Source organism: Lithobates pipiens, unplaced genomic scaffold, assembly GCF_037356315.1.
Source record: "Lithobates pipiens isolate NorthernLeopardFrog02 unplaced genomic scaffold, aLitPip1_a1.2 Scaffold_16, whole genome shotgun sequence".
Classification (NCBI taxonomy): domain Eukaryota; kingdom Metazoa; phylum Chordata; class Amphibia; order Anura; family Ranidae; genus Lithobates; species Lithobates pipiens.
Window position 1 is genome coordinate 248807501 of NW_027507748.1, and position 24938 is coordinate 248832438.

A 24938-nucleotide genomic window follows, 5' to 3' on the forward strand; every position below is an offset into this window, starting at 1 on the left:
TGTCTCACTGGGAGCGTTTAGCCGATGTCCTGGATGGAGGAAAAAATCCTCTTTTGAGTGGAAAATGAGCGCCCTTGCCTGTGGCGTGGCTCCTTAGTCTTCCTGGCCTGTGGGAGCAAGGTACTCTTCCCACCTGTGACATTCTTAATAATGTCATCCAAAGAGGCTCCAAAGAGCCGCTCACCAAGGAAGGGTAGATCTGACAAGGCTTTTTTTTTTTTTTTTTTTTTTTTTTTTTAGATGCCTGGTCTACAGACCAGCATTTTAGCCAAATCAGGTGCCGCAGCACCATTGCTGACGCTGAAGCAGTGGAGAAGTCTGCATCCAGCATCAGCTCCCAGGTGTCCTGAGCAAAAAAAAAAAAAGGCCTTTCTGAGCAGCAGGGACCAGCGCTGAGAATAAAAACCGTGCTGGGCTACAACAAAATGTCCACTGGCCACCCTGTATAAGAGACAATCACAAATAAAATGGCCACCGAGCACAGAAAAATGGGCCCTGACCATGCTTTCCACTGAGGCAGACCAAAAATGGCCGACAAACAAAGTGAAAGGAGAGAGATAATGGCGGCAGAACAGCGCTATGGCGATCAGCACACGCAAACCTCCAGGCACCCAGCGGGGAGACCACAGACACCCAGGGACACAGAAACCAAGTGCAGCCCCCAATCTAAGGGGAGAGCCCCCCAGGGGACCCCTGGCTAAAAAGGTACACACACTGCTCAGCAGCCCATCATGCAGCATCCCCCATGGGGGGAGGGAAAATAGGGACCGGGAGAGAAGAGAGGAAGGAGAGGGACCCCCTAATCAACCTCCTAGGGAATGCCCAGCTGCTCAATCCCCCCCCCCCCCCCCCGAGGCAGGAAGAGCTGTACTTACCATCCAGACAAGCTGGGGACATCCCATCACAGACCGACTCCCGAGCAGTAGGGGGTGGCTGCTGGCCATGGCACACTGTGACAAGGACATCGGTAGTCCGGTCATATGTGTGACCCGGAGCGTTGCACTCACCGGCCTCCCCTGGAGCCTGATGGGCATGTCATGGCCGACCCAGCATGTAGCTAGGGTCTGCACACACTCAATGGTCAGGCTGGAGAGACTACAAGGATCTAGATTATCCAGCCTGTCACCCAGCCAGCTGTTGATAGCAGATCACAGGATCATAAAATCTTGCGCAAAAGAAATATTCAGCAAAAAATCCCAGGACCAATGGTCCCCGCAGGCAGCCTATGACCTCCTCCTTCACTAAGCAGAAAAAAACTGAGCTGCAGGAAGCAGGCTGAGGGGTTATTACCAGAGGGACCGCCCCCTGGGCGGACCTGTAAAGTTTTGATTTTCACATGTATTACATCATATTCTGCCTAGTCCTCTCCTGAAGGTGGCGTAATAACCCTACGGTCAAGATTAGTGGAGCGGTGTCCACCAATGAACGAAAGAGAAATTATGATTTTCTATTTCAAAGTGTAGAAATTTCTGGTGAGCGGGAAATATTGGCACGTGGAGATATGCATCTTTGATATCGATTGAAGCCAAAAACTTCCCTCCTTGCAGGATGGAAACAACCCGATCGGATTGTCTCCATGCGAAAGGAACGGATATTTAAGTGCCGATTCAGATCTTTGAGATCTAGAATAGGTCTTGCCTCTCCGTTTGGTTTTGGAAAAGGTTTAAATAAAAACCTGTGCCCTGTTCCTCTAAGGGAACCTCTGATATCACCAGCTGGGATAATAGATGATCCAGAACTAGAAAAATACTTTTATCTCTGGATCCCTGGGAACATTTGATCTTAGAAAACGAGGAGACAGAAATTCTCGGAACTCTAGTTTGTAACCTAGAGAAACTGAAGAAGCCACCCATCTGTCTTGACATTGTTCCTGCCAGATCTTTGAAAATTGCAGGAGCCTTCTCCCCACCCGAGTGAGCGGGGGCGCCTCTTCATAAGGAGGCTTTAGCATTCTGCTTTGTGGGCTTTCTGCCACAAGATATTTTGACCCTGGTGCTGCCCTTGGGGGTCTTACCCTTGAACCTGACGGTTGAGTTTGTCTAGACTGCCTAGTGGCTGATGCCCCTGGCACAGGTAAGGAAGCACGTTTAATGGAGAAATGTTTAAACTTATTCTTTGCTGGTCATTAGAGATCGTTTGGATGTATTTACCCAGATCGTCTCCAAATAGCCGTTCACCATGAAAGGGGAAACTGACCAATGGTTTTTTTACATGTTACTTCGGCTGACCAATTTTTCAGTCATAGAACTCTGCGAGAATGCACTAGTCCAAGCATTTTCCATGAGGCTTGAATGATAGAATCTTTCATAGCATCTACTGTGAAACATAGTGCGTCTGATACACCAGCCCCTTGCTGGGCCTGCTGATCAGGCAGAATTTGAAAGTATCTCCACAAACTGTTCCTTAATGGACTGAGGTCCAACAGTTGCCGCAAGAACCGGCTGCGCTACTGAACTTGCTAAAGACATATTGCTTTTGGAAAGAAGTTCCAACTTTTTATCTGTGCATTATCCACCGGACACGTGAGACTCTTGTTCGCTGAGGCAATTGCAGCATCAATTGCTGGAACCCCCCATTTCTTGTAAAAATACTCCTCCATAGGATAAAATGTGGAGAATTTCTTGGGAGGAGAATATTGTTTATCCAGATGTTCATATTCAGAATACATAAGCTTTTTTAGCCATGAATAGGAAAAGCATCCCCAGATGGGGGAGGTTTTAATGATCCCAAACCAGGAGGCGGGTTCATCAAGAGCCTACGCTGCAGGCAGCAAAAAGGTTGAATGAACCAATCTACTAAGAGAATGCAGGCGTAACCTGTCTTGTGATGCTACTCCCTCTATATTAGGCTCCTGAGAAGAGGCTATATTAGTATCTTCCAGATCTCTTAGAAGATCTTCCTGATCCCCTGCCCCTTGCACCTCAATAAGAGGGTCCTGAGCACTAGATGGGGGATCTGCTTTGTTTAGACCCACTATTGAGAGATATCATCAATCTTCTTTTGCAAATTACAAATGGTAGAAAAGAAAACCTGCTGTGTGATATATACAGGGACTGAAGTGGCCATCGCAGCTGCAACAGTCTCCCCTGATGGCTCAATCTGACCGGCCGCATCACTCTCAGAGGAGGATGATATTCTTTTGGAAATGGATTTAGTTTGTTGTGAAACCACTGACCCTTTAGAACCCTTAGAGGAGTTTCAGGTCCCTCTTTCACTCATAGCCTGAAGCACAAAGAAGCGGCACTAACAAAAAGAATGTACACTGCTAGATTATAGTCCAGCGCTATAAGCTGCCATTACCTAGCCTGGTAAAGTAATAATGTGTCAAAGGGAAATGCCTGTGTCACCAAACCTGAAGTAAGCCACCTCCTGCTCATGTGTCCCTCCACAGCCAGCAGCAGCTACACACACAGTGCTTTAAAACTTCCTCAACATGCAGCCGGCATCTGACACCATTAGCCCCCCCCCCGCGCTGATTACACCCCACCCCAGCTTTTAAACGATAGTGTTTTCCTGCGCGAGTGGAGGACTTCAGATGCCCTGCAAACAGCTGATGTGGCGGCGGGGGGTAAAAATCACTGTTGAGTGGCCGCGCGGTTTGTTGTTTAAAAAAAAAAAAAAAAAAGAATGCTTTTGGCATATAGTTCACCCGAAGGGGTTAATTTCAACATGGGAGGCGCAGGAGGAGAGACCAGTCCCCCCTTACTTACCGGAGGATCTGCCTGCTCTGGCCAGAGGAGAAGAATGAAATGATGGCTTCTGACACAGCGCTGTTTCCAGCGTCAGGTGGTGAGTGCTCAATACAGCCCCCAGTGGTGACACATAGGCATGACATTATAAACTTAAAAGGAGAAATTCATAAGAAATCTCCACTTACCTTCTCGCCGCAGGGTTATCTGGGATAAACCCAATTTTGACCCTTCACAATAGGCTCAAAAACCTTCAGGAAACCTTCAGAAACAGGGGAACCTAGAGGTTACCCACAATCCTGGACCTGCAACAGCACCCTGCCAGTAAAAACATTATGGCCTTACTACCAAAAAGTACTGGATCCCAGGGTCTAGATCTCTAAAAAGAGAAGCATTCGCAAGCAAAACCTTACACAGCCACCTGCAAAACCTTGCAGCCAAAGCAAGCATCCAAAGATACGTTTACGTCAACTTTGTAGAATTTAGTGAAAGTGTGAATGGACGACCAAGTCGCCGCTCTACACACCTGGGAGACAGACGCTTGATGTCGGAAAGCCCAGGAGGTCTGGTGGAATGAGCCGTGACAGGAAAAAGGGGGCAACCACCGCTTTCAGGCATAGGCCTGAACCACGATCTGTCTGATCCACCGAGAAATGGTGGACAACGAGACGGCCAGACCTTTTCTCGGACCAGGGACCGAGACAGAGCTTGACTTCGGGAAGGGAGCCGTAGCAGACAGATACACCCGTAAAGCCCGGAACACGTCCAGGTAATGTAAGGCAGCCTCTTTTGGGTGTGTAGGAAGGTAACAATGTCCTCATTTAGATGGAAAGCCAAAGCCACCTTTGGAAGGAAAGAGGGCTACGGATGTAGCACCGCCTTATCCTTGTGGATGACCAGGTAGGGAGACTGACAAGGCATGACAAAGTCGCCAACTCAGAAACCCTGTTGGCAGATGTAATAGCCACTAGAAAAACTACTTTGAGAGAGTGTTAAGGGAATCTCCCTAACGTTTTCAAACAGCAGTTTCTGGAGCGCCGATAGCACCAGATTCAGATCCCATGGAGGTAGCAGTGGTCGAGGGACTACGTGTCAAACCCCTTGCACAAAGGTACTCTGCAATGAGTACGTCACCAAGAAGCGCTTAAAAATAAATAAATAAATAAATAAAAAAAAGACAGCCAAGGCTGATATCTGTCTCCTGATTAAGGCAAGTTTCTGACCCACTCATCGCTGCAAAAACAGCAGGATCCTGGAAACGGAATAAGTGCACGCACGCCACACCATCTCCTCACACATGGAGATGTAAGCCTTCCATGTATGATGGTAAATCTTCCAGGAAGAAGACTTCCGTGCCCTCAGCATAGACGAAATAACCGAGTCTGACAGACCTCGGTCCTTTAGAACCTGGTTTTCAACAGCCATGCCATTAAAACCAGCGACAGTAAAGCAGGATGAAGTCTCGTACATTACGCTAGAAGGTCCTCTCGCAACAGTAGCCGCCAAGGAACACACACCACCAGTCGTATTAAGTCGGCATACCAAGGACGCCGAGGCCAATCTGGGGCAATCAGAATTACTGGAATGCTCTCCACTCTGCGCAGCAGACGTGGTAGAAGCTTGAGTGGGGGGGAAGGCATAAATCAGCCGATAATGCCCCCATGGAGCCAACGCGCCTGACGCGTCCACCCAGGGGTCTCTTTTCCTGGACACAAACCTCTGCACCTTCTAATTGAGCCGAGAGGCCAAAAGGTCCACATCTGATGTGCTCCGCCTTAGGCAAAGGAGCCTGAATACCTCCGGATGCAACGACCATTCCCCTAGGTCAAGCATCTGATGACTTAGGTAGTCCGCCTGCCAGTTTTCTATGCCGTGATATATATGGCCGACAGGGCCGGCACATGTCGCTCTGCCCACTGGAGGATGTGAGCAACCTCCCGTGCTGCAGCTGAGCTCCTTGTTCCTCCTTGATGGTTGATGTATGCCACCGCCATGGCGTTGTCTGACTGGATCCTGATCGGACGCCCTTGCAGTCTCACTGACCATGTGGTGAGGCTAAGTCTGATCGCCCGAAGCTCTAGCACAATCGATCGGCAGTTGGGATTCTTCCCGTGACCAAAGGCCCTGGGCTGACTGTACTGCCAGCACCCCCCCCCCCCCCAACCGGTCAGGCTGGCGTCTGTTGTGATCACCGTCCAATTGAGAGGAAGGAATAATCTCCCGGACTGAAGGGCCGGAGACCTCAGCCACCAGAGAAGGGCATCCCTGACTAAATGGCTCACCTGAATCTGACAATCCAGGAATAATGGAGATATGTTCCATTTTGACAAAATCTGCTTCTGCAAGACTCAAATGTGAAATTGAGCGTACGGTACCGCCGTGAAAGTGAAGGGCTATTTAGCTTAACTGCATCTATTTTATAATAATCAGTTTCCATTTTATTGTCTTTTCTGCATCCATTTTAAAACAGTTATGCACACGTTCTGTTTAGAAGTTTCTAGTTTCGTTTCTAGTTTTGTTTCTCATAAGTTACTTTCAAACAAAAACTGCAAAACATGCGATTTCCTGGAAATTATGACGATAGGTATTTTTGCTGAGTTTCACTTTTGCCATAGACTGTCTGTGTTTCATTGGATAATTTGTAGGACGTACATGGGTGGGTTGAACCTTCTGAAAGTACTTTTTTATATTTACACAGTAAGAATAAAGATTAGATTACTCGGCGAGACCTTGCTGTTTTATGTCAATGTCTCAATGGGTTAATCTCCAGGCCTGTGGGGATTTGAAGTCATACCTTATTCAGAGGTATCGAGGGTCTATCTACCCCTAGACTATCAACATCCTAATAGAAAGTGGTTACAATGAGGCCCAGAATACGCATACAGAAACACAGCGACGACCAACTGATGTTCATCAACAACTTCACCGCAGCTTGAAGAGTCTGCAGCTTGTCTGAAGGTAGAAAAACTCTCGCTTCCAAGGAGTCCAGCAGTAAGCCCAGGTAATCCAGGCATTGAGTCGGCACTAACACGGACTTCTTTAGGTTCAGCACCCAAACTCCTGGAGAGTCTGCATGGTCATCGCTACATCCTCCCTTAATTCTGAGGCGGAAGCTGCTGTCAGAAGGAAGTTGTCTAGGTAACCCACGATTGCGATCCCATGTTGCCTTAACAGTGCCAGAATTGGAGCCAACACCTTGGTAAAGACTTAGGGTGCTGACACCAGGCCAAAAGGGAAAGCCACAAACTGATAGTGCTCTTCCCCGACTGCAAATCGGAGAAACCACAGATGCCTGAGGCATATGGGTACATGTAAATACACATCCTGGATATCCAGGGACGCCAGGAAGTCCCCCTGATTGAGTGCAGTGACCACGGAGTGAACTGATTCAGACCTGATCTTTTGCATTTTCACACATCTGTTGAGGATCTTCAAGCCCAGGATTTGACGTACCCCATCCTTTTTGGGACCACAAACAGTAGAATCCCTGAAAACTTTCCAGCCTAGGTACAGGTACTATCCCCCCGTGCAGTAGCAGGTCCCGTACTTAGCCCGAACAGGGCTTTCCAACGAGTTGGTGAAGAAGAGGTAGGTTGGAGGGAAAATCTATTTTTTGGCAAACTTTCATGTGGTAACATTTTTTGTTGGACTTGCAAAACAAGGGACGCTTTTGTCCTTTAGCAGGCGCCTTGTTGGACTGGGAGCGCTTACCTGCCAACCCGGGCGGGTGAAAAAGCAGTTTCTCTTCCCACCGGTAACATTTTTAATAATGTCATCCAGCGAAGCTCCAAAAAGCCTCTCAGCTTGGAAGGGCAAATCCGCCAGAGCTTTTTTTTTTTTAGATGCCTGGTCCTCAGACCAGCATTTCAGCCATATTAGGGGCCATAGCACCACTGCTGATACTGATGCTCTAGAGAGCAGGGGGACCGTTAACCAGGGCTGCATCACAGACATACTTAAGACCATGCACCAACTGGTCTGCCAGCTCTACGCAGACCGAGGGAGACCACTGCTTCTCCAGTTCACGGTGCAACAGCTTTGCCCATTCAGTAAGCGTCTGCGACACCAAGGCCATGGCCAGCACAAGTCATAACGCTGACCCCACTACCGTAAACATGGAGCAGGCCACTGCTTCGGCCCTCCTGTCGGCAGGATCCTTGAAGGCAGGAGTCCCTTCTACAGGAATCATGGTTACTTTATTTAACCTGAATACCGGGGGGTCAACAACCAAAAGGAGACGTCCATTTTTTCAGGAGGCTCTCCTCAAAGGGGTAACGCACCGCTATTCTTGGGACTGAAAAGGCCCGCTGCGGACTTCCCATTCCTTGTAGATGGCCTTATCAAAATAAGTCAAATACGGAAACACCTTAGGCTTGTGGGCCAGTTTGTGGGACCCAAAAATGGACCGCCACCTCAGCAGAGGTTCCTGCTGCATCCTGTATTTTGAGGGTATCCCGAACCGCAGTGATAAGTGCTCCTACTAGCACTTTTGTTCTGCGCTAACCCAGACACAGAGTCAGTCTCACTGTCTTAACGATCCTGGTCTGCATCCTCTGACACGTTAGAACAGGGGCCGCCAGTCACCGAGGCACCCGAGTCTGAGTCAGAGCTCTCCTCAGGAGACAGGGGGGAAAGGGGCATTTGTTTGTTTTTTTACTCCCCTTGTGCCCGGCATGCCGCTTCCACCCTGGAAACAAAGGTCTCCAGGACCGACGACAAAGCGCCCATAGTCACCGCATCTTTTGCTGGTGAGCCGGTTGCAATAGCAGGGATGTCTGGGGAAGAAGATCCAGCTTCTGACGCCATGCTGACCTTCAATCGCCTGCCACAACTTAGGGACTTAAGGCAAGGTACACATATACTACCCTCCTAGCTGCTCACAGACTGAGGGGTCCCTCCGCAGGATTCCCCACCCTGACCAAGTGCTGCGCTGTGCTGCCGCTGACCACTCTGCACTGTTTCAGTCACAAAGTGCTCAGAGTACAAACTGCGCTGTCTTCAGGTACACAGACCCAGCACTAGAGGTAAAAATGCACTGAGGCTAAAAGAAAATGGCAGCCGGCTGTCCTTAGTACAAAAATCACCAAGAAAATAGCCGCCAAACCTTCTAGAAAATGGCTAATAGCCATACACTGCATAAGCCTATAGGAAAATGGTGGCGGACTCTCCTGAGGTAAATTTACTCAGGCACCTCAACGCAGTAAAAAGGGACAGAAAAACAAAAACAGACCCCAACAGCCAGCGTAGCCCTGCCAAAGCTCGAAGCCACCCCTGGAGGACCCCCGGCCTAGGTACATACACTGCACCTCATGCTCAGTCACACAGCAGCTCTCCTCAAAGGGGTAAAGCACCGCTATACTTTTTGGGACAGAAAAAGGTCAGTTGCGGCCTTGTATATGAACTTATCGAAATAAGTCAGATACGGAAATCTCAACGGAGGTGGGCACTTCCGACGATGACGCACATTGTTATGGCAATGTCAGAAGTGTACAGCGCATGCACAAGAATGGGCGGTTTATGCTGGTCCCTCAGCTGCACCAGAGCCAGGAAAATAGTGCTTGTGGGCTTCATATGTCCACAATAAAAGAAATAATACAGCGCTTAAACGTGTCCATATAAGTGAAAACAAATAAACAATGATATAGAATATGTAACAAAAGTCCATGTGAACTGTGGAAGTGATTAACAACTAAATAGGTGCTTCACATCCAAAGTGTAAAGTGGCAGGGGATATTCCACATCTAATAGACAAAGATGCAAGGCAGAAAATCGCAGACAAGTTCAGGCGTGACAAAACACCCCCACGTGTCCCCACTCACCGGATCACGATGACACCCAGCTTTGCAGTCTGGGAGTCAAAATAGACTTGTAACAGTATCCACTGGAAATTAGTGGATGGCAGGATTGACTGATGAAAATCGGGAAACCAACGATTCTTCCAAATGAATTCTCAATCATGAGGATAAAAATAAATTCTGCTACTTCTCCTGAGTATTACGATACCACATGTGTGGGACTTTTCCACAGCCTGGCCACATAGAGAGGCTCAACATGCAGGGAGCACCATCACGTGTTCTAGGAGCAGAAATTGCACATCTAACTTGTTGACTACTTATTACATTACACTTTTGAAGGCCCAGGAGCACCAGGACAATGACACGTGGCACTGATGACAGATGGTACTGCTACGTGGCACTGATGACAGATGCCACGCGACACTGACAGATGGCACTAATGACACGTGGCACTAATATGTGGCACTGACATGTGACACTGATATGGCACTGATGACAGATGGCACTGATGACATATGGCCCTATGTGGCACTGGGGACAAGTGGCAGTGGGGACAGGTGGCAGTGGGAACAGGTGGCCACTGTATTTTTAATGTATTTTTTTACACTGACCACTGCAGAGATGCAGCGGTTCATCTCTCCCTCCTCACACGCTGTCTGTGTGAGGAGGGAGAGCCGGGAATGAGAGATGATCTCATATGTTTACATATGAGATCATGTCTCATTTGGCATGCCGATCATGCTGTAAACGGCCGCTGTGATGGGCCGTTTACAGTGATCTGTGACTGGCTGTGTCTGGGGGACACGGCCAGCACAGGACTACACCCATGGCGCCTGCGGCGTGCATTGGGGAAGTTAACAGGAGGATGTCCAGGGACGGCCTCCCGTCAGTTAGCGTCCGCGCTGTAGCCGTTTTTTGGCTATAGCGCGGGCGTAAAGTGGTTAAAGAGGAAAATTATCCATTGAGGGCTTGGATCAGCGATATAGATTGTAAGATTCTTATCAGTGATATTTGAATTTAACATATCAAATTACTGCAAGAGGAGGAACATGTCCAGCATGAGGAAAATTGGTTGCTGTATACAGGGCCATCTTAAAATATTGATTGGACTCTGGGCAAAACTTTTCTTGCGCGCCCCCCCCCCCCCCCCCAGTGTAGTTTTGCTCTCCACCTGCTCTGAGACATGCAATAAATAGCTGCTAGACTCAAAATCAGTTTACTGAATCAGATCAGGTGGCTATTGCAAGTGGTTGCCAGTGGTTACAGTGTATCATTACCGCTCACTGACTGGTTACTAGAGGTTACAGCACACATTACAGCTCACTGATTAGTTGCTAGAAGTTACAGCACATGATTTCTGCTTGTTGATTGGTTGCTAGAGATTACTGTGGATATGACATCAGGGGGGGATTATATACATATCAATGCTGCCAGTCGCCCAATTTACATATGAATGCAACTGCTATTTACATATGAATGCCAGTAATTTACATGTAAACACAGGGTCTGCAGCTGAGTCATCTGTACACAACAATAGGGCAGAGCTGGGCAGCATTAGTAGCAGCACTTTACACTGAGATATTGGGACACATCACAGGACTAAAACCACAAGGGACGAGGGAATTGAAACCAGGATAGTTGGTAAGTATGAGGCAGCTGCTTTGGGCCCCATAACAATGACAGGGCCCAGGGCAGCTGCCCCTGTTGCCCTGCCTTAAAAACGGTCCTGGCTGTATATCCTAGCTAGCTTGGCAGGAGTGAAATACTGGTATATGCTTTAGAGGAATTTGTAGCCAATAAGATGAGCTCTGAAAGACACCAAACATGTAAAAGGAGACTCCCAGATACCATCACAGTTGTCTCTATCCAACCCAGGGACAGCAGCATCCCACACAGACATGCACAAGGTAACCGAATATAGGTTTCTGGAAACAAACCTTTGTTAAAAGGGGAAAGCATTTGTCAGGAAGCCATCCCTCAACAGTCGTTTGATATCGGTAGATTGTAGGGTAACCTGACCAGCAACAAATTGAGAGACAAAGGCATGCCAAAATTGTAGGTATCTAAATAGGGGGATATTTGGAAGGCAGTGTAATGATTTAGGATCAGTGGCATCACTAGGGTTTGTGTCATCCAGTGGTCATTTAGATCTGCCTGCCGTTTAGCTGCAAGATTTTATTCTTGCCGCATTTGCTAGGATGACAAAGTAAATCCAATAGTTTGAGTCCTAAAAAGGAACAGTTAGAGATGATGCTGTGCCTTTAGAGATTTCCCGGACTGCCTTCTCATCCTGGAGTACGAAGAGACATAATTGGGAATATCTCAGCAGTGATAGGCTGTACTCTTCAGTACAGTTTACCTTTAATGATGGTAAGGTATACAACATACATGACTGACCACTAGGATACTCACTTCTGTAAGAACTCTTCCAAGCCACAAATTTTAAGTAAATAGTCAGACACGCAAAGATCCTGCAAATGATCCATAGTGTAGCTAAGAGTCTGGTAAATGAGCAGATCTACAGTAGAAGAACCTAAAAACAAAGAAACAAAAAAGGAAAAAATTTAAAACCTAAAATATACAGTATATTTGCGGTAGATCTAAATCTAAAAATTTTACTTGTATCATATATTGTCATGTTAGGCAAGTAGGCAACTAAAATTACCTATACATGCCTGCAGATCCCCCAAAAAAACCATCAAAGCTGAGCGCAGGGCTGTATTGTTGGGCTCTTAACAGAAAGTGTCTGACTCTTGTTGTTGAAGGAGAAGTTTAACTTTTTTTTCCAACACCCCTATGTACCAATATAGCACCAATGTACTTTTTTTTGCAAATATACCAAAGCTTTCCATTAATTTTACAGACGCTTACTTCACTTGTCCTCATCAATGCTTCCAAACATTCCATTGCTTCTGCCTCACTTTCTGGTCAGACTATAGGTCATGACACAGGAAGGGCCAGCTGACCTCATTAGCACACACTCCGCATCATCCACCCTCCTACCTACCCACCCAATCCCAGCTGCACTTTTTTTTTTTTATGAAATGCAATCAGTGATCGCCCTCCTCCCTAAATAAACAAACAATTATATTGCATAGTTTATGACCATCTTTATACAAGTACATTTTTGAAATGCAAGTTAACACACAGATGTGACTGGTGCCTCACTGTTCTTGTGTTAAACATCGTTGGTACTCCAATACCTCAAAGATCAGAATCCGCACATAGTGTTCTTGCAGGAGACCCACTTAAGCGGGAACAGGGTACTCTCCCTAAACATGAGTTGGATTCAGAGAGCCATACACTACACTCATTCTTCATATGCTAGAGGGGTGGCTATCCTTATTCACAAAAAACGAACCTGCTCAGTGGAACATGTGGTTACAGACTCCCAGGGGCTCTATGTCATGGTGGTTCTGGAAGTCAAATCCCAACTCATGGCGTTAGTCAATGTTTAATGTCCCACCCTATTTCAAAAGTGAGGTCTTGTACACAATCCTTAAGAAAGTTGCCACTTTTGGCCCTTTAAAATTATTTGTGGCTGGGCACTTCAACATTTTAGACTATGCCTTGGACACCTCTAACCCGAATCGGCTGCAGAACCATGAGCTCGGGCATTGGGCAGATTTAGCGACTTTTGAGGAGGTGTGGCAGTGGAAACACCCTGAAGAAAGGTTACTGCTATCTTTCCCACATCAGCACCTCTTCCTCTCGCATAGATCTGGCATTTGCTGGCCCTGCTCTGTTGCCCCAGGTCACTGAGGTCTCCTACCTGGCTGGGGGAATTTCAGATCATACTCCCCTACAGGTCACATTAACTCTGGCCACTGGTAGACCCAGTGGGGTGTGGAGGCTACATCCTGGTTGGGTGGTGGAACCCTTGGTCGAGGCTTTGGTCTGACCACAGCTAAAAGACTACTGGGATCACAATGAAGGAACAGCGGATAGGCCTGTGGTATAGGATGCATTCAAGGCATCCGCCAGGGGGTTGTATGTATCGGCCATCAAGGCTGCCAGGGCTGAAAAAAACTCCACCACTGAAAAGCTCCAAGTTCATTAAACACTCTGTGCAAACACTCATGCTGAAACACCTTCCCCTTCCTCCCTGGCTGAGTTGCAGATGGGCAGAATAGCACTATTGTTGCACTTCCAAAGTCTCACTCAATGTAACTTCAATACCAGAGCCAAAACACTGTTTGAAAAAGGGGATAAAAATGGGAAGCTTTTAGCCTGGCTGCTGATGCCCGGATGCACACAGCTTTCCCCTGTGTGCGCACATCTGAGGGCACATTCGTGAGAGATGGGGAGGGCATCAAGCAGGCATTTGTCTCTTACTACTCTAAATTGTACACCCAACTCCCACCGTTTGACCATCAGATACGACAGACAGATATGCTGGACCCCCTCCAGATCCCTGTGCTGCCAGTTGAGGCTGCGACTAGTTTAGATGCACCTTTTACCGAAAAAGAATTGGGAGCGGCTGTTGCCTCCTTTCCTAATGGTAAGTCGCCGGAACCGGATGGGATTCATGCAGAATGGTATAAACAAAATATGGAACTCCTATCCCCCAGACTTTTGCAACTGTATAGCGAATGTTTAGAAACTGGTATGCTACCCACCTCCTTTTACGAGGCTCATGTGGTCTTACTACCCAAGCCTGACAAAGACTCTTTATCCTGCTCATCGTATAGGCCCATAGCACTGCTTAATATGGACCTTAAAATTCTTATTAAAATGCTTGCCAATCAGTTAACGAAAATAATAGATCATTTAATATCACCTGATCAGACTGGGTTCATGCCTAAAAAGGCCACAGATATTAATATCCGGAGGGTGTATACCGATACTCAGTTGGAGGCTGGAAGTTCCTCAGGGGAACACTGGTGTTTTTTGATCTGGAAAAGGCATTTGACTCCATTAATGGGGGTTATATGAAGCAGGTGTTACACCGCATGTGGTTTGGCCCCAACTTCCTTCAGTGGATATCGCTGCTGTATGATCATCCAGTAGCAGCTCTCCGTCTTAATGGCGGGGCGTCAGATGCCTTTCCGGTGTCCAGGGACAGCAGACAGGGGTGCCCGCTCTCACCAGGTCTTTTTGCATTGGTCATGGAACCTCTTGCAATGGCACTGTGCTCTTCCCCACCGATTAAGGGTACTACCATGGGTACTCTGACTGAAGTCACGGTTTGTCTGACAACTTCTGTCTTTCATGAATCCATGCTGTCTGTTGCTCAAAATATTTTTTTCCTGCAAGAATTCATCTACCGTATATACTCGAGTATAAGCCGAGATTTTCAGCCTCTTTTTTGAGGCTGAAAGTGCCCCCCTCGGCTTATACTCGAGTCATCGCCGTCTGACTGCTCGATCAGCGTATCGAGCAGACAGACGGCGGACATACTACAATTTGAAAGCCGCGCCTCCGCCTGTGATAGGCGGAACACTCAATTTCCCAGCAGTCAGTGTTCCGCCTATCACGGACATCCGCTCATCCTCGTACTACGGACGAGGATGAGACGATGTCCGTGATAGGCGGAACACAGGCTGCTGGGAAATTCAGTGTTCCGCCTATCACAGGCGAAGGCGGAGGCGCGGCTTTTGAATTTTAGAATGGCCGCAGAGGCGCCGACGAAGAGCGGCGATCCTGGCAAGGCACGGGACGGAGGCAAGGCAAGGCAAGGCACGGCACGGGACGGGACGGAGGCAAGGCACGACACGACACGGGACGGAGGCAAGGAGGCAAGGCACGGCACGGGACGGAGGCAAGGCACGGCACGGGACGGAGGCAAGGAGGCAAGGCACGGGACGGAGGCTCGGGACACAGGCTCGGGACACAGGTAGGCTGGACACACACACACACACACACACACACAGGGATGGATGGATGGAGACACACACACACAGGGATGGATGGATGGATGGAGACACACACACACAGGGATGGATGGATGGATGGAGACACACACACACAGGGATGGATGGATGGATGGACACACACACACACACAGGGATGGATGGATGGATGGACACACACAGGGATGGATGGACGGACACACACACACACAGGGATGGATGGACGGACACACACACACACAGGGATGGATGGACGGACACACACACACACAGGGATGGATGGACGGACACACAGGGATGGACGGACACACAGGGATGGACGGACACACAGGGATGGACGGACACACACACAGGGATGGACAGGCATGTCTCACCCTCGGCTTATACACGAGTCAATAAGTTTGCCAGTTTTTTGGGGGGTAAATTGGGGGCCTCGGCTTATATTCGGGTCGGCCTATACTCGAGTATATACGGTATGTGGTCTTTTATTAATCCCTCCAGTATCTTCCCAACTATAGAAGTTAAACTAACGGGTCTATAATTACTTGGTGAAGACTTTGTTCCCTTTTTAAATATAGGCACCACATTGCCCCTGCCCCAATCCAGTGGTACTATTCCTGTCATTAATGAGTCCCTAAAAATAAGATACAATGGCTTTGAAATTACAGAGCTCAATTCTTTTAGGATCCGTGGGTGGATGCCATCAGGTCCAGGTGCTTTGTCCACCTTTATTCTGTCCAAATATTTCTGGACCATATCACTTTTGAGCCATTGTGGATTTGGGGCTGCGTCAGTACCACCCCCATTATAGAAAAGAGCTCCCCATGCTCCTTGGTATACACAGAGCTGAAGTATTTAATAAGTTAGCCTTCTCTTTTTCCCCAGTCACCCACTCTAGTGACTCAGAACGATCGACACCCAGTGACTCCTTGGTTAAACCAGTCTCTAGCATATACAAGGACCTTTTCCAAGAAACGGGCATGTTAATGGAACCTTGTAGACTGGCCTGGGAGGAGGTAGCCTCAGTGTTAGACAGAGACAACTGGTATGGCATGTGGGGGGACCACGTTTCAATACTTAGTCCCTGCCAGAGACCGCTTAATTCACTACAAATTCCTACATAAAATATATCTAACCCCGGCTAGATTTGCGAAAATGTTTGGGAACCAGCAGTCCCTGTGCTGGAGATGCACCATGCTTATGGCAAACTTCATGCATATATTCTGGGACTGTCCTCATATTAAAACTTACTGGCAAGCTATAGCTCACTGTATCAGATCAGTCACCTCTATTTCAATCCCCTAGTTCACTGAAGTGTACTTGTTGTATTTGGTTGAACCTTTGGCTACTACTAGGGCTATACAAACTCTTTTCACCCTATTATTGTTTTATGCTAAAAAACGAATTGTCTTATCGTGGAAGAGTTTGTCTACTCCCACCTTGGAGACCTGAAAATCTCTGGTCAACAAAGTGATGCCATTTTATAAAGCCACATACTTGAGCAGAGGAGCTCTTGCCAAGTTCAATAAGGTTTGGGGAGGGTGGGTGGCTTCTGTGGATACAGTTTCGGATTAACTACATGATCAGCTACACTCACTGATCCTACGGTTTCCTGCAGAGTTCTGAAGGAATAGTTTTCGGAGTGCGGGTTAGCTGGAGACCAATGCAAAGATCTTCCCAATAGATGGGCTTTTCATATAACTAGAGGGAACTTTTTCTTTTGGTGAGGGAATGGGGGAATTGGGGAGGGAAGACATTCTCCTGTATGATTGAACGGAGAGAGTCAGCACATGGAATCACTACAAAACATAACTCCGGCTGGAGGATAACATAGTGGGCATATCTGTCTAGGCAAGACTGTACCAGGGCTGGGTTATCACCTTTTTGTATTTGTTGTGGGGATTGTTCCCCTCCCCCCCCTTTTTCCATGGGGGGTGGTCCCCTTTATTGTCTACACTGGGATGTTTTTTATGCTGTAACCAGTGTCTGTTTCCGCTTATGCGGGTTACTGTTTGTATGTCAAAAAAACTCAATGAAAAGTAATTTACAAAAAAAAACACACCAATTTCACGTCTACCATAGTGGGAGCACACATTTTGTGGCTTATTTTTCCTGACACACACATAGGGCAGCCTGTTGATTTCAATTTGCTGCACTACATGAGGCTCCATTCACATCTGAGTTTACCTGCATTTCAGAAATGTGCGGCACCAAAAATCACAGTAACAAAAACGCACCAGGCTCCGCTCTATGGTAACAAAAAAGTTCTGAAGCTTCTTTGGAGCGATTGTTGCATGTAGGGTAGCACATTTAGGCGGATGGGCTGCCCTATGAGTGATGAGTGAAAATGCTCCAAAATGACAAAAAAAAGACACAAGTCCATCAAGTTCAACCCATGTGTGTGATTTAGGTCAGTATTACATTGTATATCCCTGTATGTTGCGGTCATTCAGGTGCTTATCTAATAGTTTCTTGAAACCATCAATGGTACCGGCTGAGACCATCACCTGTGGAAGGGAATTCCAAATCCTTGACGCTCTTTCAGTAAAGAACCCTCTAAGTAGTTAAAGGTTAAACCGCTTTTCTTCTAAATTTTAATGAGTGGCTACGAGTTTTGTTAAACTCCTTTCTGCGAAAAAGTTTTATCCCTATTGTGGGCTCAAGCATCTCTTCTCTAGAGAGAACAAAGTTTGGTGCTTGCAACCTTTCCTCATAAATAATATCCTATAGACCCTTTATTAGATTTGTTGCCCTTCTTTGTACTCGCTCCATTTCTAGTGGACCTGAGGACTGGTGCCCAGAACTGGACAGCATACTCCAGGTGTAGCCGGACCAGAGTCTTGTAGAGCGGGAGAATTATCGTTTGATCTCTGGAGTGGATCCCCTTTTTAATGCATGCCGATATTTTGTTTGCTTTGTTAGCAGCAGCTTGGCATTGCATGCCATTGCTGAGCCCCATTAATTTGTTATTGTGGAGCAGTTATTGCCCTGCTTAGCTTAGTAATGTCCGCAAATACAGGGATTGAACTGTTTACCTCATCCTCCAGGTCGTTTATGAACAAATTAAATAGGATTAGTCCCAGTACAGAACCCTGGGGGACCCCAATACCCACCCCTGACCATTCCGAGTAATCCCCATCACCAACCTCTGAACTCGCCCCTTGTAGCCAGTTTTCAATCCATGTACTCACCCTATGGTCTATGTCAACATACCTCATTTTGTACAGTTAAATTTTAAGGGGAACTGTGTAAAATGCTTTTGCAAAATCCAGATACACCACGTTTACGGGCCTTCCTTTATCTAGCTGGCAACTCACCTCCTCATAGAAGGTTAATAGAATGATTCTTCATGAATCCATGCTGATTAATGCTAATGATACTGTTCTCATTACTAAAACCTTGTATCTAGTCCCTTATCCCCTAAAGTGAATTAAGTGTCTGTAGAATTAAAGCCGAGTTCCACCCAAAAATGGAACTTCAGCTTTAAGTGATGGCAACACCCTGATATGACGCATTTGGAATGTTGTTTTTTTGTGGGGGGGGGGGGGGCGGATATCCTCTTTTTAGAGGCATCCAGCTCCCACTTCCTTGCGGGGCTCCGCAGCACTGGAAAGGAAGATCACTTCTACCCCCTCCCTCCCACCCTGCAATCTTCTGGGACACTTCACAGGTCCCAGAAGATTGCCCGGCCCTTCACAGTGTGCAGCAAAGTCCACACCCAGCTGTGAAGCCACAGCCAGGCGCCCACAGTAGCCAGCGCTGCAGAGTGGAGAGGGAGGGAAGCAGGACAGATGAGTGTCCGATTATTAAAAGTCAGCAGCTAAACTTTTTGTAGCTGTTGACTTTTATTTTATTTTGGCGGAACTCCGCTTTAATGTAAAGCTTTGATATTTTTACCCAAAAAGTACATTAACCACTTTCAGACCGGACCATTTTGCTGGTAAATGACCAGAGGTCTTTTTACACTTTGGCACTGCGCTGCTTTAACTGGTAATTGCGCGGTCATGCAATGTTGTACCCAAACAAAATTTGCGTCCTTTTCTTCCCACAAATAGAGCTTTCTTTTGATGGTATTTGATTGCCTCTGCGATTTTTATTTTTTGCGATATAAACGTAAAAAGACCGCAAATTTTGAAAAAAAATGATATTTTCTACTTTTTGTTATTAGAAAAATCCAATAAACTCAATTTTAGTCATACATTTAGGCCAAAATGTATTCAGCCACATGTCTTTGGTAAAAAAAAAGTCAATAATTGTATATTTATTGGTTTGCGCAAAAGTTGTCACATCTACAAACTAAGGTACGTTTTCTGGAATTTACGCAGCTTTTAGTTTACGACTGCCTATCTCATTTCTTGAGGTGCTAAAATGGCAGGGCAGTACAAAACCCCCCCAAATGACCCCATTTTGGAAAGTAGACCCCCTAAGGAAATTGATAAGAGGCATGTTGAGCCCATTGAATATTTTATTTTTTTGCCTCAAGCGATTGAATAATGACAAAAAAAAAAATTTTTTTTTTTTTTACACAAAGTTGTCACTAAATGATATATTGCTCACACATGCTATGGGCGTATGTGAAATGACACCCCAAAATAAATTCTGCTGCTTCTCCTGAGTATGGGGATACCACATATGTGGGACTTTTTGGGAGCCTAGCCGCGTACGGGGCCCCGAAAACCAAGCACCGCCTTCAGGCTAAGGGCGTAAATTTTTGAGTTCACTTCTCACTACCTATTACAGTTTTGAAGGCCATAAAATGCCAAGATGGCACAAAACCCCCACAAATGACCCCATTTTAGAAAGTAGACACCCCAAGCTATTTGCTGAGAGGCATGTTGAGTTCATGGAATATTTTATATTTTGCCACAAGTTGCGGGAAAATTACAAACTTTTTTTTTTTTTTTTTTTTTTTAACAAAGTTGTCACTAAATGATATATTGCTCATGCATGCCATGGGCATATGTGAAATGACACCCCAAAATAAATTCTGCTGCTTCTCCTGAGTACGGGGATACCACATATGTGGGACTTTTTGGGAGCCTAGCCGCGTACGGGGCCCCGAAAACCAAGCACCGCCTTCAGGCTTTCTAAGGGCGTTACAGTTTTGAAGGCCATAAAATGCCAAGATGGCACAAACCCCCCCCAAATGACCCCATTTTGGAAAGTAGACACCCCTAAATTTAGGGGTACACTAGTGAGACTAGGTAATAAATGGCGGGTGCCCTGAAACTATAAAAAAATAACTAACCAACCAGCGTCACCTGTAACAGTTATATGGTGATCACTGGTGAAAGGGTTAACTAGGGGGCAATTAGGGGGCTTTATGCGGTAGTATATGGGGGTCCCTGGCGCTATAAAAAGCTGCAGCGAACCTAAATACCTACCTGCCTAACTAGCGTCACCTGTGACACTAATACAGCGATCAGAAAAACGATCGCTTATTAGGCTGGGTTCACACTGGAGCGATGCGGGAACGCCACGAATGCGCGGCGGGTTCCCGCATCGCATGCCTCCCGGCGGCAGTTCACACTGCCCTATGCGAACTGCTGGGAGTGTCAGTGAAATGTTACTGACACCCCCAGATCAGTTCGCATATCGCAGTGCGATCTGCAAACTCGGATCGCATGGTGTGAACACCCATGCGATCCGATTCTGCTGCGGGCCAAAAAAAGGGTCCCGTGCGAATTTGCGGCGGGTGCGGCGAATGGCTGAACTCGAATCGCACAGAGATCGGATGTGATTTGCACTGCAGTGCGGTGCGAATCACATCCGTTCTCATAAACCGCTGCAATGTGAACCCAGCCTTAGTGACACTGGCGACGGGGGGTGATCACGGGGTTAAACCTTTATTGGGGGGGTTAGGGGGGTACCTTAGAACTAAAGGGGGCTAACCCTAACTGCCCTAACAGTTATTAGTCACAAATGACACCCGCCGGGTGATCAGGGGGTTAAACCTTTATTAGGTAATAAATGGCGGGTGCCCTGAAACTATAAAAAAATAACTAACCAACCAGCGTCACCTGTAACAGTTATATGGTGATCACTGGTGAAAGGGTTAACTAGGGGGCAATCAGGGGGCTTTATGCGGTAGTATATGGGGGTCCCTGGCGCTATAAAAAGCTGCGGCGAACCTAAATACCTACCTGCCTAACTAGCGTCACCTGTGACACTAATACGGCGATCAGAAAAATGATCGCTTATTAGGCTGGGTTCACACTGGAGCGATGCGGAAACGCCGCGAATCCGCGGCGGGTTCCCGCATCGCATGCCTCCCGGCGGCAGTTCACACTGCCCTATGCGAACTGCTGGGAGTGTCAGTGAAATGTTACTGACACCCCCAGATCAGTTCGCATATCGCAGTGCGATCTGCAAACTCAGATCGCATGGTGTGAACACCCATGCGATCCGATTCTGCTGCGGGCCAAAAAAAGGGTCCCGTGCGAATTTGCGGCGGGTGCGGCGGGTGTGGCGGGTGCGGCGGGTGCGGCGAATGGCTGAACTTGAATCGCACAGAGATCGGATGTGATTTGCACTGCAGTGCGGTGCGAATCACATTCGTTCTCATAAACCGCTGCAATGTGAACCCAGCCTTAGTGACACTGGCGACGGGGGGTGATCACGGGGTTAAACCTTTATTGGGGGGGTTAGGGGGGTACATTAGAACTAAAGGGGGCTAACTCTAACTGCCCTAACAGTTATTACAGTCACAAATGACACCAATGCAAAAAAAAAAAAAAAAAAAAATGACATTGGTGTCACTGTGACTGGGGGGGCAGGGGTAATTGGGGGGGTGATCGGGGGGTAAAGGGGGGGTGTGAGTGTGCCTGGCATGTTCTACTGTGTGTGTAGAGTGTTGGTGCAACTTACTGATCCGCTCTCCTCCGTGTCGGAACGAAAAATACCGACACGGAGGAGAGAATACATCACTTCCTCTCCTGTGTTTACATTACAGGAGAGGAAGTGATGTCACCGGGGATTTCTATTCGTCGGGAGCGATCGCGAGGGGGTGGCCATGAATGAATGGCCGTCCCCTCGTCCGGGATCGCTCCCGAACGAATACCGACCGCCGCAGGCACCGGGCGGGGGCCCGATCGGGCCCCCGACCCGTGGGAGGCAAGGGACGTACATGTGTGTCCTTATGCCTGCCCGTGCCATTGTACCGACGTACATCGGCGTGCGGCGGTCGGCAACTGGTTAATGGTATATTTGTACATAGGGGAGCTGGAATTTAGAAGAAAAAATAAGTTGAAAGGTAAACTTATCCGTTAACTGCTTCTGGACCACCCCACATACATTTGCAGGGTGGCCTGGGTGTACAAAATCACGTACCTGTATGTTATTTCGTGTACGTGGTTTAGGGGGTGCACGCATGCCGCTTCCGCTGTGTTCGTTCACAGGAGAGACAGAGCAGTGGTGTGCCGATGTAAACAAAGCGCACCGCTGATCTTTCAGAGAGAAAAGGTGAGACACCATGTTTCAGCTAAGCTGAAAAAATATATTTTCTTCCAGTGAATCCACTCCCCCCCCCCCCATTTAGAAACACCTCCCAGGGAACACATTTAACCCCTTGATCATCCCCTAGTGTTAATCCCTTCCCTGCCAGTGTAATTTATACAGGGATCAGTGCATTTTTTTTTAGCATTGATCACTTCATTGGCGTCACTCATCCCAAAATTGCCATTTAGTGTCAGATTTGTCCTGACAAAATGTCACAAGCAGTACTGCTAAAAATTGCAGATCGCCGCCATTACCAGTAAAAAATAAAAAATAAATAATAAAACAAGTCCCAAAATCTATCCCGTAGTTTGTAGATGCTATAACTTGTGCCACCACTCAATATACGTTTATTGGGATTTTTTCTTTACCAAAAATATGTAGCAGAATACATATTAGCCTACATTTATGAAGAAATTCATTTTTTTACTTTTTTTTAGATATGTATAATAGCAGAAAGTAAAAAAAAATTTTTGTTTATAGTGCAAAAAATAAAACTGCAGAGGTGATCAAATACCACCAAAAGAAAGCTCTATTTGTGGGGAAATAAGAACATCAATTTTATTTGGGTACAGCATCACACGATTGGGCAATTGGCAGTTAAAATAACGCAATGCTGTATTGCAAAAAATGGCCCGGTCAAGAAGGGGGTAAAGCTTTCCAGAGCTGAAGTAAATAAAAGATAAGTAAAAAGCTATGGGGTAGGAGCAACAACATGGCGCCATTTATGAAGAAATCTTGTTTTTTTTTTTTTTTGGATATGTATAATAGCAGAAAGTAAGAGTTTATTTTTTTCAAAACGGTCGGCCGTTTTTGTTTATAGCGCAAAAAATAAAAAGCACAGAGGTGATCCACCAAATGAAAGCTATATTTGTGAGAAAAAAAAAGGACATCAATTTTATTTGGGTACAACATTGCACGGCCGCGCAATTGTGAGTTAAAGCGATGCAGTGCCTTATCGTAAAAAAAAAATTTTGGAAGTGGGTAAAACCTTCCGGGGCTCAATTGGTTAAACTTTGCCACACACATTCCTGATTCTCATCATTCGCTGATAAAACAAAAATGTGGCCAGGCAAAGGCAAGCAAGGTTCAGCATTATCAGATCCTCAAGATAGCTGAACTTCATATCTGCAATAGTTTTCCTCCTCCTTCCCAGTAACATAGCCTCATTCAGACTTTACTAGTCTTTGGCATACATAATTGCTAAATCATGATTCGAGTTTAATACAACTAAAAAGTCTAACGAAAAACATTTTTACGTTATCACTACAAATGTTTTAATTGGTCACTAAAGAAAAAGTTCATGAAATCATACAATCATTAACTACTAGACCCTGCTTTATTGGCTATTACCTCATCAAAATGCTTTTTGTAGTTGCTGACCAGACCTGTGCCATGGTTAGTATTTTTCATTTTTTTTGATCCATTCAAATACACAAAACTATTCACTTATTTGAGTTTTGCTCTGAATGGCCTGCTTCAGATTTTGCCATATCACTTCAATAGAACGGATGTCAGGTTCCTGACTTTTTAAAACATGAATAGGCAAATTTTAAGCATATTTGTTGAGTAGTTTTCGAATTCATTATTGCATTACTGTCTTAATATAACTACAGTTCCTTTGAGCTTTAAGTCACAAGCATATGTTTCAATATTCTGCTTTAGAATTTCTGAATTTAAGGGTCCCTTAGTCACTACAATCCATGGTGGAAAACAGCCAAAAAGCCATTATTATTCTTTTATCGTGTATTACAGTTGAGCTGGCCATAGATGGATTGAAGTTTGTCCGCTTCAGCAAAGACTTGTCAAATTGTAAACCATGTGTAGCCATGCCTGTTCCACAGAAGTTAAATCATTAGTTCATCATTAGATTGGCTTTTGTCGAACAAGCTTGTTGGAAAATTTTATTATTTCAGCTGGCTGCAGAAGCTGATCAGCGTATTAAGACATTGGAGAATCCCCCCTGTCAAGTTACAATATCCAAGCCGGGATGATTCCCCTATGTAACTGGCTTGCGTGGATGGAGGGATCCGTACCTTTTTTCTTTGGTCGAACAACAAAAAATCATCTATAACCAGCTTAAGGGAGAGGCTTTTGTGTTAGTATGT

General features: G+C 46.4%; 1 protein-coding gene across 2 annotated transcripts in view; it reads right to left on the minus strand.

Moving 5' to 3' along the window:
* The window catches only part of PIK3C2B (phosphatidylinositol-4-phosphate 3-kinase catalytic subunit type 2 beta), a 935041-nt gene that overhangs the window by 801998 nt on the left and 108105 nt on the right, over positions 1-24938 (minus strand). For both annotated transcript variants that reach the window (XR_013274472.1, XM_077481256.1), the window contains exon 5: positions 11897-12017. Coding sequence is in view for 1 of the 2 variants with exons in the window: in XM_077481256.1 (XP_077337382.1) it covers positions 11897-12017 (121 nt within the window). In the remaining variant the exon portion in view is untranslated. The remainder of the gene's footprint in view (positions 1-11896; positions 12018-24938) is intronic.